Genomic DNA, 14,566 nt, shown 5'->3' on the forward strand with positions numbered 1-14,566 from the left:
TCTCTCTCTCTCTCTCTCTCTCTCTCTCTCTCTCTCTCTCTCTCTCTAAAGTCCCTGCGGAGGGATGAAGGGGGTTGAGAAAGGACAAGGCGTCGGGCGCGTTTCTAAGCAACAGATATCATTACGCGGAACGTAAGTAAGCAGGGAACGTAGCGGGCAGGTGCATGCGAATAAAGGATTCGCGTTTCTTCATCGACCTTGTCGAGGCATTGTCAGACGTTATGGTGGCAGGATAACGCAGGGTAGAAAGCTAGGGGCACCGCAATGCAGGCAAGGGCGTTGTCAGGGGCGACCCTAGCGACCGTAAGGCCTGATTCGCGCCGAACGACATCGCGATTCGACCGCGAAATGATAGCAGGTCGCCGCCACCGCGACTATCGATCCTCGATTTCGACTGCCACTCGGTGCCCTGGTCCACCTCGACGAAGTAACTCGAGTCGATGGGTACGCGGTTCCCTTGAATTTGGTATCCAACTGTGTTCGTGTCTGTGTTCAAGATTTTAAATAAGGAAAGAAGCTTTACTGACTACAGACTCCAATTCAAGGATTTATATTACAATAAATCTCGACGTGTGATTGATCGATTAATTTATCCGAACAAATGGTATCTTATTATTGATGAAACTATATAAGGCCTATTTAAAACAATTAATTTGTACTTATTTTATTTTTTTAAAGTACCGTCTATCAATTTTACAGATTCCAAAAAAGTATATATATATATATATTGTACAATAGTAGCTAAAGAGTTCACATAAAAATTATGGTAATTGCGCCAAAAAAAATATAAATATTGTTCAGAGTCTAGGAAAATATCTTCTTTTCTTTTCCAAAAGCAGATACCTTTCTCAATTTTGTTTATCAAATATCACCAACTTACTGGTACCACTTTAGTGTTACCAGATACACCAATGGTGCAAGTATACACTAATGGTATGATTTTACGAGCAGTCTTACTTTTAGCGATAATGCTGATAATAAATCAAATTTCGCCGCGCTGAGGTCAGTTTTAACTGCGTACTAATGATATTGATAATGAGAGTAATTGAGCATTATGACCGTCGATAGTAATGGCTATAATAATAATAGATCGAGGTTTCATCGCGCTGACATCCAGGTTCAATTGTACACTAATGGTACTGATAACGAAGATAATCGAATAGGTATTCTTAGTATTTATTTCAGTAATAATCTCGATTATAGTAAAATTTCTAGTGTACGTTTCGCTGAAGCCGCGTCGTAGTACTCAAAATATTTAATATTATTAAATGTTGTTAAATACACATCCAATATAGAATTTAGCATCAAAAGTTGTAATAATTTCTGGTATATATTAATTATTCATTGAAAGTATAAAGTGTCTACATATTTATGAACGGGGGTGTATATATTCGATTAACCAAAGTATACGGTTCACCTATTTCTTTTATCGGGGTCAAATTGACCTCACTTTACCAATTGCGTAACCAGTACCTCATTTCTGCCAAGTGAGGGTTAATAATAACAGTAACCGAACGAATGGTAATAACAGTGTTATAAACCATAGTAAGTGCGTCCTTACGATACATAGTGTATTAGTACGGGAGGCTAAATATACCGAGATAAAATAATCCATCTCTAATAGACCACCTTCGACACATCGCTGTATTGACATAAAACGTTTGGTCATACATACATCATTTAACAAATTTATGAAAAATATGATTTCACATGTAAAGTAATTGAATCTTCAATCTTCAAATAGATCCATTGTAATATTTTTCATCTTTCAGCATTGGCAGAACTAAATATAAAAGGCGATATAACAGTGAAAAATAAACTCGCTCGATACGTCCTAAAATATTCTAGATTCTTAATGTTCCTTTCCTGTTCTTCGCGGATTCCGATTCTCGATATTGATCGCTTTGGCGGCCCTAAACCGGTGATTCATACTTTCTGGAATTAAGTATCCCTCCTTTTCGCGTTATCAGAGGTTATAGCTTTAGTCGAATCCAGAACAAATCACCCCATTTCGAATACCCGAGAAACAAGCTTCTTGGAGCAGCTGATTAGAATCGCTCCGCTCCCGGATAGAAGTTTATTCTTATTTTCATTTTGTTTGATTTTATCTGACAAACATAGTGACAACTTTATTCGCACAATCGAACACAAGAAATAAAATTCAATTGTAAATATTCTAATGAAAAATTTAATTTTCATTTAAAATCTATCTTTCAATTCATATGAATTTATTAATGTAATAGTCTTAGTCGGTAGCAGCTCTAGCCAGAAATTTAATAAATTTAATAAAGATGAAAGAAAATGGTGAATTAAAAAATGTCTCTTTTCATTTTCGCATTGAGCAACGAGATCCTAAAAACAGAATGATCAAAGGATGTTTCACTAACAGACCAGGTCTGTTCGAAGTTGTGTTTCGAAAAGGATCAACGGTGTTTCGCTGGTGCTAGTTCCCTCGGTGCAGTTTCAGACGCAATAAGGCAGCTTGATAAATTATAGACCCGCAAGCAGGTTAATTACGGACGGCTTTATTACTCAGCGGTTTGTACTTTTCATCGTTATTGTTAAGGATCGCTCGTCAGCACAGGGACGTATCGCTTAATCGTGTCCCGCGTAAATCCTGATAGGATAATTGCTGGAATTATGGCCTCGACGACGGTGAAACACCCGTGAGGTCTTAATTCTGAACGTGATGGCGCGAATCTTAATATTACAGGGTCTCTTAATAATCCAGTTAATTAAGAATTTTTATATTAAATTCTATACGATGAATTACAGGACATCCGAATATCTCCGTTGGGTATGAAGATATGAAAAATGTTACGAATGGAATTAAAATGACTCCATGGCACGAATACAGTAATTATATATTTTTTCAATAAGGATAGAAGAACGAAAGGAGATCTATCCTTGTTCAACATGGACTTCGAATCTCAATTTAAAGCTTTATATTACAATAAATGATCTTGTATGATAGGTCAATCAATTTTTCTAAACAAATGCTATCTTATTATGAATACCTATATACAGGGTGTCCCAAAAATATTGGAGGTCCTTGAAAGAAATGGTTCGGGAGGTGATTTGAAACAACTTTTTCCTTTGCAAAAATGTCGGATAGGGCTTCGTTAAGTAGATATTAATAAAAAAAAACCGACCAATCAGAGCGCGCGTAGACCGTTGGAGCGGCCGCGGTAGCGAAGGCTACGCGCTGAGCGGCCGCGTCAATATCCTTCGATGCACGTCGAGTCACTTGTTCGCGTACGAGAGCGGCTACCTAGCGCGTAGCTATCGCTATCGCGGCCGCTCCATCGGTATCCGCGCGCTCTGATTGGTCAGTGTTTTCCGTTAATATCTCCTCAACGAAGCCTCGGACAACAATTTCGCTAAGGAAAAAGTTGTTTCAAATCAGCCCCTGAACCACCCTTTTCAAGGACCTCCAACATTTTTGGGACACCCTGTATATATATAAGATTCCATTAAAGAAAATAATAATAAATACAAATATTTAATAACCTTAATAATCGGAAAAAAAATGACCGATACAAAAGTCTCATAGAACCAACTTAATTTCATTGGTAACATTTTTCGTATCTTGAAACTCGACAACTTGCAAATTCAGTAACAGAACATTAGCAAGTAATTGAATTCTACACTAGGGACTTCTAAGATTTTTCCTTATCAAGGGGCAAGTTTGAGAATCACTGGTTTATGTAATCAATTACTGTACCGTTACTCCGATTTGCCAGTTCTGACCTTGACTCACAACGACTCACGACACTTGTCGTTTGCAGTACTCATTGTAACTTCCTATTTGAACGCAAACATTCGACTTGGTTTCACGCGTGGAAGACAATGCGAACGTTTAATGGCAAAGTGGGGAGGAGCGGTTTAAGGACAGAAGTAACGAGTAATTGCAGCGTTTTAATCGGGCGAGGGAAAGCATCGGAATCAGCGATGCACAGCGACGCAATAACACGGTAAAATTCAGTAATCCGCGTGACCGCGAATGGAGTTGATTGCGCGTAAACACGAGGCTGCATAAACATTTATAAACGCAATTTGTTTGGAATAAGAACACGTATGCATTTCTAGAAAATTTGAATGTGGCAGAAACTACAAAATGCACACAGTAAGCAATAATAATAATAATAATAATGATGATGATGATAATAATAATAATAATAATAATAATAATAATAATAATAAAATACTGAAAGTAAAATTCATATTATAATACTTGCATAGAAAAATGAATTCTTATTTAGGTTTAGTGTTTGTAGGTACGTTTGCAAAGATTTTATTTTGCATAAAGATCCGCAGTCTAATTACAAAATTTATGAATTTTAGAATTATTCTACCAGAAAGTTCAAATATATCTTTAACCTTTAGAAACAAGTATTACATTTACTATTGTGCTATAAGTATTACACTGACTAATAATTAATCGAGACTTTTGTTGTATCCCAAATAGAAGTGTCGTAGTTTGTAAAATGGACTGATGCTTGATTGTACTCGATCCTGCTACACAACAATAGCTAATCGGAGCGATGAAACAACTGGACTCGATGTACCAGCTGTATCTGATCATCGTCGACGGAATCGTATCGCCGCCCCCGCAAATAAATCACGCGCGCCAAAACGGGGGCGCGAAACGAAAGCGTTTATCTCTCGTTTAACGCGACGCTGGATGCGAATATCGTTCCAGTATGGTGAACGATAGTTGGTTCGTTGTTTGGGAAAAATTCGCGGCTAAACTCCACCATGTGTAGCCGATAACTTTGAAAAGAACTGGCAAACGTTGTTATGAAACTTTCGCTACCAAACCCATTCTGTTCCTCGACGCTACCAAATAAAATGCAACACGCCTTATGTCGATTAGGTTTAAACGGTAGAAATAGTTACAAATGAACGTTCTATTCTACATTTAGGTTTAATATCATGTAATCAAAGAAGTCTTTTTTTTTTTTATTTATATCATCACATAACCAACGATAGAAATAACAAACTGATTAGTGAAATATGTATTTTAAACTACAATCTAAGTTTTACATAAATATAATTTTATAGGAATATAAAGGCACGAGGCACATTCGCTAAAATAACCAAGCATGTAACAAAAGGATTGACGAAATACAAATCTTGAACTGCTCCCTAATTTCACCACAGGATTAAAAACTAGATTTACTGGTCCATAAAGTTCCAAAAAAAAATTGAATTCAACGATCCGTAAAGTTCACCTGAAAGTCTTCGAAAACTTCTAATTCCATTTCGCGAATACGCTCAATGAAAGCGCCTTTTAATTACCCTAGTGGGCCGAATAGTCGACGGAATTTTCATTCGTGCATGGCGAGTTATGAAATCGCACTTTTCCCCCGTTTAATAACCAAGTTAATTTCCTACGCTCAGTTTTCCTGCGCGAACCGTTGGAAATCTTCGATCCATTAATCTTTTCACGATGGCGTTCTTGTCCCGAAACCTTAACGCACCGCCAAAACTTCGACACCTAATTACCGCCCATTCGCCACTCGTGAAACTTTTCGCAACCTGGTCACGTCGTAAATTGAGTCTTCACGTAGATGAACGAATTCAATGTTTTCATCAACGACTCGCCATTATATTTGCGGTTAGGTTGATCCCTACGTGTGTGGGTATTTCTTGTAGACGAAGCTTCGAAGCCACATGGGTTGTATTCGCTACTTTTGCGTAGTCAACAAAAGGTATTAGCTGTATGAAATTCGAAATTTGTGTGTCTGTGTTTTCTACAATTCTCATTGTTTTTGTTTGAGGCTGATGAATTTTTTGGTGTTTTAATTTTCGAGAAAATCGAGTTTGAAAATCCTATTCGTGCGTATGCTGTTACGACTAAGTTACGTAATTGATCAAATAAAATATTGTTCGTTGAAAGTTTTCGGTGTATTTTCTCTGGAACTCGGTAACTTTTAAACGCTGGGCAGACATTGTTTATAAACACGATACGCGTAACTCAGCCGTAACAGCGATACGTACGAATAGGAATTTCAACCTCGATTTTCTCAAAAACTAAGCTTTAATTGAAAAAATTATATTCTATATTTTGTTCTTATTTTTTCATGAGGAACCACCTCGAGCCGATGGTATATATTATTCAGCCGCACCCTGTATAAAGGCAAGCATGTATCCAAATTCGTTTTTGTCCAAGTCTCCTAATTAATTTTACTAAATCGACTTCACTTATTAAAATATTACTTCAGTAATAGAAATCCCATCGTAGGTCCTCACACCCTTCAGCGGTTGTAGCCGTGTTTGTAGCTACGGTACGGGCTTAGCAATCCCGAGGTACCCGAGCTAGAGAGGGGCCAGCGGGCCCCAATAAATGAGAAGTAAGAGATACTGCAAACAGTATTAAAACAATACAGGAATCGTGTAAGACGACGATAAGAAGAATGGAAATAAGCTAGTAATAAGTAAGCAGTAGTGCAATAACTTTGTATAAATTACCCACTTTAAATAAATGAATGTAGGTGTCCTCACACGATGCAACGTGTCCAGGATCATGATGTTGTAGTGCGCTAGGGAGATAGACGAAAGTCAATACTCTCGTTATTCCAATTCACCGGCTGCTGTTTACATTGGGAAGGACAGTGAGCAACAGTGGGACGATAATTTCAATTTCGCAAGTGGTAGGGGTCAACTTCGTGGCAACCTGCGAGGGTGACGCACGCGTGATAGGGCAAGAAGCAAAGATCGCTGGATCTAATTATATTAACGCGGCTTTGGCGTTATCGATTAACTCGCTTTTCGTCGATTCGCGCCATTTAAGCTCCATTCGAATTACCGCGGCACTAAATCGGCGTCCATGCGTTCGTCTCTCTCTATTCGGGCGTCCTGTTAACGAGAAATTAGCATGTGCCGGGCTGCGCGCAAAGCAGGGGACGGCTTAAACCGATTAGCGAGAATCGATGGGCCCGGAACCTTCGACCGCGACCGCATTTAACGGAGCGCACGCACAATGGGCGACGACGCCTTGCCGCGGGATCTAGAAAATTGAGATTTCCTTCTTTCGACGTTACGCTTTGAGCTGTTCGGTGTTATCTTCCAGTAAAGAAGATTTCTGAGTAAAGATTGACTGGGTGTGCAACATATTGGGCGTTTCAAAATGTCGTAATAACTAGACTGCGAATATTTATGCACTTGTGACAAGTATAAATGTACAAAAATGTACAAGGATGCGTGCGAATGGATAAACATATCAAATTTGAAATATATGTTACAGCATTTAGAAGATAAAACATATTTTCGTTTAAGTTTTTATTCTTCATCTGTGTATATACAAATAGGAATTTGCATAAACATCCTCTGTCTAGTGATAATTAAATCGATGTTATTTTATAGCATTTGTTTTGTAGGTAATTTCGCAAGGACTGGCTTAGGTATTTGGGAAAATTCAGTCTTGGAAAAATTATATAAATTATTAATATATATTCGAATTATACTAACGATTCCATGTACATATTTTGTTTCAGGTTGATTTAAAACCACTCAGAGAGGCGACGATCACTGTCCCATCGCCAAAGATCTCCGAAAAGCGAAAGTCTGAGGAAGCCGATGTCAACAAGGATTTGAAAAAGGTGAGCCACTCAAAAATACATCGGTATCGTCCCTCCTGACTTAATATTCCCGGATTATATAAGAAGCTCCTCCTCCCTTACATGAAGTAAAAAAAGAGAATAGAGTGGAGCGTAGACTAGCCTCTCCAAAATCTATTTTGAAACGCGGCAGCCAACGATGCCAACGATGGCTCCTTGGCCACCGAAATCGGTATAACAGGTCCGGAACGGTGCGCGTATTTCATCCACTTGTCGCGTATCTCGGTCGTTCTCGTCGATATTCGACGCGGAGAGCGTCTCGGCGCCGCCGTCACGGGCAGCGTCCTCGTTAGTTCACAACGGGCAGTCGTCATTAACGAAATAAACGCCCGTGAACCTTCTACCTTTTGAAATTAGACGCTGTTCTCCGCCTTCGACGCCGTTAAATATTCGCCTCGACGCTTCCCAACTCGAGGGCTTTTCGATCTTCCATTTTTTCAACAAAACGTTGTCTTACAGCAGCGTTTTCGTGTTACAAAATCTGTTGGCACCTGACGTGGGGATTGTGTAAGAAATTTTGATTGTTAGGTGACTACTATGCTTTAAATCATTTTTCTTGAGGAACCTTGTTTTAAAACTCCTTTTCTTTTTTTCCTTTCTTAAGATTTGTTCTATACGTATGATATTCAGAGGCAGATTATGTTGAGTAAAGCTTTCGAAAAATTGCAATAGAATATCCTTAATCAGTCGATTAAATGTTTTCAAGAGAAATTTGGAACTGTGTTCGTGGAGAACTTTTCATTTTTGAAAACGTCGATATCCATTGGCTGGAAAATTTACCGTAAGTGTAATTTTGCTGAAATTTCATAACACCTTCTCGTGTAATTTTCCTGTTTGCGTCACGAATGGTTTGACGCTGAAAAATCGTTTGATCCCATCGACGTCCAATTTCGTTTAAACAATATTACGTATAGAGTTCCTGTCGATGAATTTATTTATTTATATATCGTATACTTGCTAACGGACTCTCACCGAAGTAGATAAATAAATATTTAAACGCAACGAATTGTCCTTATTGGAAATTCTGAAAATACTGACGGGAATTTCAACGATCATTTTCCAGTTGTAATATCGCGTTATATTGTAATTAATTTTCAATAGTTGCAGCTCAAATATGCCAGTATTATCTGTTTTCATCTCCTACCTAGGGAAGACTTGGAAATAAATTCATATCTTTTCATTATAATGCAACTATGCGTATTTCATTCGATTTCAATCAGTCTTTCTGTTTTATTAAATACATTTTTCTTTTTTGTAGTAAAATTGTTAAATTTATTTATTTTTATTCGAATAGAATTCTCTTTTTTCATTATTATTTTCTTTTTTTTTTTTATTCTAATACATTTTCCCGCTATATTTGTTTTTGTAACGCATTGTTTTCTGTTATTCTCTCTTGCACTTTTTTTTGGTTTTACTAACGCTTTCCATAGAAATTTTAAAAAAGGTTTCAAATAAACCTCAAACAGAATAAAATTCCACTACAAAAATGTAAATATGTCTTCTATCTTCTATAACAAAGAACATATTAGCTTTAGTTTCTTCGCATAGTTTCATTAATTACGAACTAAGTTACAAAGCCTCAGACACGACTTCGTCTGACTTTCGCCTTATTTTGGCTTGCGGAATCACCCCCAACATATTCACCACCGGTAGGTAAATACCCTGGTACGTAAACGCTAAGAATAGAACGCAAAGAATTTCATCCCTTCGCCCTGAATTTCACGTCCTTCTCTTTCCGACCGCGTCGTTTCTCTAATTTCGTTGCAATTATCCTCGCAAGAATAGGCTGCAGTTGGATAATTTACCTTGGTTTGTTTATTTTCTTTTTCAATGTCAGAATAAGTTCATTCGACCCCCTCCCCCTCCCCCCTCACCCTTGTACATTCTCAGCAGCTCGAGATCCGCTCGAAATTAATTGCCGAAGGTAGCGCTTAAAGTCTTAAACGGGACTGCTCCGACGTTGGAGGACTTTGTTAATCCGTTATTAATCCACGGAAACGCGCGTAGGAATTTGAAACAAATTCGTCGAGCAGCTTGCACGTGAATTTATCGATTGTATATCGTTTACAGAAGTAGAGGACAAAATTGTCCTCGAAAAAAGGAAAAAGCAAACATTTGCCCAACGTTTTTGGCTTTTTTCTCGAAATTTCGATTCTCGAATATTTCAATCGAAATACCTTGGTTACTAAAGAAATTATAGCGCACTGAAATCTCTGCTCACTAAACATTAAATAAATTGAAATTTCTGAATATTATTGCTAATATTATAGATTTGCTGTTTTTGTATCGCAATTTGTTTTTAGCATTTGCATGCGTTAATTATTCGTTGCATCCAATTTCTGTTCCTCAACGACCGCTGAACCCTTTATCTCGAGAATTTTGTTAAAATTCACCGTCAGTGGCACAAAGATCGTCCCGTTGTTTGACTTCGAAGACATCCGAGATCGAGATCTCGAAGGACCTAATACTTCTGATGAAGATTGAAAAGACTCGAGAAGCTTTCAAGCTCTCCCGTTCACTTTTCCCCGACTCCTCTGCAAATTTGTGTAGGAATTTAGCTGTACGATAGTTGGAATCACTTCGAAGACGTTGGGAGGATATTGAAAGTCCTTGAGGAACTATTCTCTGTGTAAATTGAGGAGAGGATTAGCGAAAGTTTTCCCTGTTTTGACATTTCTTTTTCGAGATAAGAAAACTCGTATGCGGTTTTCAAATTCTGCCACACTTGATCCTGAATCTGCACGAGTAAGATATACGGTGAAATATTTGTTGATGAATTTTTTATTGTAAATTGAATAGACGTGCGCGAGAACAGTACTCTTTCCATTTACAGAAAAATATAAATATTTGTTTCGCTGTATTTGCAGTAGGAGAAAGAATGTGTATTTTTTCACTGCGTTATATTTGACGAAATCGACATTTATATGTTTAAATGGCTCAGAGAACAGAAATTGTTTATTTTACATTGAGATTCTGAACTACGCGTAATATCATATGAAAGAGTCATTTAATATTAAAATAAGGTTTTATACAATAGCTTGTTTATCATATGGTTTGCAAAATAAAAAGATAGCGCCTCAGGTAATGCGTGTGAATTAATGTTGTCATGTACGTAAAAGTAAACGTTAGTGTATGTGTAGGGACGTTAGTATCGATTTCCAGAGGATTTTTACAAAGTCATTTTAAATCGAGGATCAGGCGTAATGAACAGAACAATTCAATTTATATACATGTACTTTGATGTCGCATGTAATTTCAGTGTCGCACCGCGAGCTTGACATTCTCGTTAATTGGTAGGCCCCTTTTTAAGTCTCGATATAACAAAAGAGTTACTCCACGACAGCCTTTAAGTTCATGGCCCTTCGTCGGTTGTTGTATCGTTAATTTTAATTTTTGTTCCCAGCAAACAGAGCAATTTTTACTCGCAATCGTATTGAAATTTAATTTTCCAGAAGAGGTGAAACGACGGAACAGTAATTTAGATTTTCCACTTCTCAACTTTCGCACAGCTCGAATGGAAAATAAAATTCTGGCACCATTCGTTAAAATCGTCACGTTCAAAGTAACAATTATCGTCGTAATAACTGCGCCATCAACAGAAACTCTGGTTTATTCAATACTTGAACAAAGAACGTCGAAGCAAATGGAAAAAGAGTTTTAACTTCGTAGTGGTATCGCGTAAAGAAAATTTTTCGTAGAGTTGTTACAATTCTGTGTTTGTAGGTCACTAACATTTTGAAAAATGAAAGATACAGCTTCTAATTTCCCCTTGTCCGCTTGTCGACTGAAAATTGTCAGAGAAATTGTTTTCACGAAACAAGGGAAAAAGCAAACGGCGGAGTGTAAGACCGTTAAAAAAAAAAAAAAAAAAAAGAAGAAGATGTCGACGGGACTGAAAATGATTAGAGAACGTGGACGAAAAACAAAAATGAAAAAAACGAGGTGGAACAAGAGAGGTTAACTCTGCGGAATCGAAGGACGCTTGGTGTCGCGTTAACACGCCGAAAAAACCCTACTCCACCTACGGCGTCGGTGCAGTTTGTTGCCGCCTGTTGCTGTGCGACGTCGACGCTTTTCGCGCAACTCCCAGAAAAAAGTACTCCGTGCCTGTCGAAACATGGCACGGATCTGGCCGTCTGATAAACGAAGCATCGTCGGCATCGAAATAATTTAAACAATTTTGTGGTGCAACGCCGGCTGTCAACGGTTTAAAAGAAATTAGAAACTTCGTTTTACGTTGATCGATAGTTTTTTCGACCTTCAATATTAGCGTCGAAGGGTCCTATTGAAGGATTAGTGCCGATAACAAAGACATTAGAGGCGCCTCCAAAGTTATTTCCAAGGTCATCTCAAGGTCACCAATGTTTTTTTTATCTAGTATTCCACATCTTTTATTACATTAACGTATAGTTGATGTTGAGATGAGTCGAAGGATTGAGGACATCGTGACTTTTAAATCACCTTGATCACAATATTGTTCTTTGTTACGTCCAAGTATGAAATTATTTCCTATCTCACTTCACTCTTATTTTTAATAACAGAGAAGATATTTAATTCATCGTGGTGAATCCCCCCCCCCCCGGCGTATTATCTACCAGAAGATATCAATATAGAGTAAATATTATCCAACATTATCCAACGATAACAATGATTTTTTAAGCTTCTGTAGAAAAGTGTCGAATAATGGTTTGAATAAAAGAACGAATATAAATTTTGTTGGTAGTGCCTCGTCAATTTTAATGCACCGTTAAAGGATCAATGCCCCGACCGACTCGATTTAAAGATATCGACGAGGATCAGTGAAAGAGAAGATCCTTTTAACGTCGCAGTTCGATAAGCTTGTACACGGCTGGTATTCGAGCTTGTTACGGAGAGGAACTTTGTCCTTTCACGGTTGAAAGGAAGCTCCGAAGAAAGGACGCTCGGGGACGCGAGCCTAAATGGGAGGATGTTGGGGCAAAGATTTCGGTGCCGCCGAAGGATCCTTTGAGCCACGTAAGTTCCCTTTAGAAAGAAAAAAAAAAACCAAGACGTAGAATACTCTTTGGAAAATAATCCTGAAAGTAAGAAGAACTGGAAGCTTTCCAGTGACTTTGAAGCTTTAAAATACTTGTGTGGGACAGAAACCATGATCTTTTGTGTAAATTTATTTCAAACGTCCTTGGAATTTCACTTTTCTAGAGTATTCCTTTTGACGTAGAAAAGTCCCTCTTGGATTACCGACTGCTCTTTTGGTGTCTTTTCTGGAGCCTCGTAATGATACTTTGACGGTTAAATTGTAGATCTACTTTAATCCACTTTAATCGTAAAGCTTTCTTTGCGGTCCTACATTTTTTAATATTTTATATAACTTACTTAACGTTGCAAAGGTTGATAGATAATCTTCGCTTAGTATGGTTCGTTCTTTGTGAAGCTTATCTATAGAATTGTAGAAAAAAAAAAGTGAATCTACAGTCAAAAAAGAGCTTCTACGGATTAAATGCTTTAAAATATATCCAACAGGCCATGCTTCTTTATGAACTAAAAGTTTTAACGAATGACGGAGGTATTATAGAAATAAAATGAATTCATAAATTACAAATAGCGAATTTATAGTATTAGAAAACAATATTAAGTTAGTCGCAATAGGAGAGTATTAAATAAACTTTGATTAATAGAGAAAACAAAGTAATATCCATATACATAGAGGGTGATTAAATTATTCCTTTGCTGTCAAAAAACCAAACGATTTACACTTCTCAAATTCTCATACATCCTCCCTTTCAGTCTACTATTTCAAAGGCCAGAAACTTCAAGAAAATAACTAAAAACAAAAAAAAAAAAATCAATTCTTTTCAATCACAGAACTAGACGAATCCCTTCCCCGGCAGAGTCGTATTTCTCCCCAGATAGAGAGGGCGGGGGGCCGGTTTATCGTCTCACAGGGCGCGAAGTGCTCCGAAAAACGAGCCGCGAGATCTGTTCGCCAACAGAAGAAAAAATCTCATCAACCGTGGAAACGAGACGCGGCAAAGTGGGTGAAACCTAAACGGACGGCTTCAGAATTCACAGGGGAAAGATGCCCTCCGGCCAGCGAAACCTACAAGGGGAGCGGGGGTGGGGGGAGGTGGTCGATGGTGGAAAGGAGACATTGACTTGTAGACAGAAACCATGACTGGAAGGGGTCGCTGGTGGGCGAAGGGAGGCCTTCAGGGCGGGTCGATACAGCCGAAAGTCCAGAGCGGGGCGAGTGGCGCGAAAATTCGTGCGGATGGAAACATAAGTCGGCCGAGAAGAGTGCGCGGGGGTGGGCCTGGGGTACAGGTGGAACGGGGACGCAGCCGAGGGTGGTTTCTTGCTCTCCTTTTTTCCTTCGGTTTATTTTCCTAGCCCGCAACTTTCCAGAGTTTCGACATCGTGTCTGGCAACTTGAGAAACACTTTCTTTCACACGATTCAATGCCTCCTCCTGACAAACCTTAAGCGGGGAGTATGGTCTAGCAAAGGTTTTTTTCCAATTGATATCATTTTAAAATGCTACCAGAAGTAATTCAATCATACAGGGTTTCCCACCTAACTTGACCGCCATAAATGTTTCACTTATCTTCCATAATGAGGGGACAAAAATGTCACCGGGAAACAGATTATTTGTTCTAGAAAGGGTAACACCAATTACGACAAACAATTTTTCTCTAAGTCATATGTGACAAGATTTCATCGATATTTTTGAAGAATAATCAAGGATATTTTATGGCATCTCCTTCATGGGACCCGTTCCGGTAACGCTGCGCTAAAGACCCTTTTCAATTATGTCCCTCCGTTGCTAGATTATCGATCAACCCGGTGGAGTTGTTTGCACGTTCCGAATGTGTGTTACATGTCCAGTTTAATCGGATTTACATGGGTCGATGTTTCGGCTAATTATTGTCTTAATTAAAACGCGCAACGCGTACGAGCATGTATGCA

The 14,566-nt window shown here is 38.4% G+C and overlaps 1 protein-coding gene across 4 annotated transcripts in view; it reads left to right on the plus strand.

The window, feature by feature from the left end:
- The window catches only part of LOC128886877 (pseudouridylate synthase RPUSD2-like), a 198,214-nt gene that overhangs the window by 117,966 nt on the left and 65,682 nt on the right, over positions 1 to 14,566 (plus strand). For all 4 annotated transcript variants that reach the window (XM_054142090.1, XM_054142086.1, XM_054142087.1 and 1 more), the window contains one exon: positions 7,500 to 7,604. In XM_054142090.1, the coding sequence (XP_053998065.1) occupies positions 7,500 to 7,604 (105 nt within the window). The remainder of the gene's footprint in view (positions 1 to 7,499; positions 7,605 to 14,566) is intronic.

This window comes from Hylaeus anthracinus, unplaced genomic scaffold, assembly GCF_026225885.1.
Source record: "Hylaeus anthracinus isolate JK02 unplaced genomic scaffold, UHH_iyHylAnth1.0_haploid 11985, whole genome shotgun sequence".
Taxonomy (NCBI): Eukaryota; Metazoa; Arthropoda; class Insecta; order Hymenoptera; family Colletidae; genus Hylaeus; species Hylaeus anthracinus.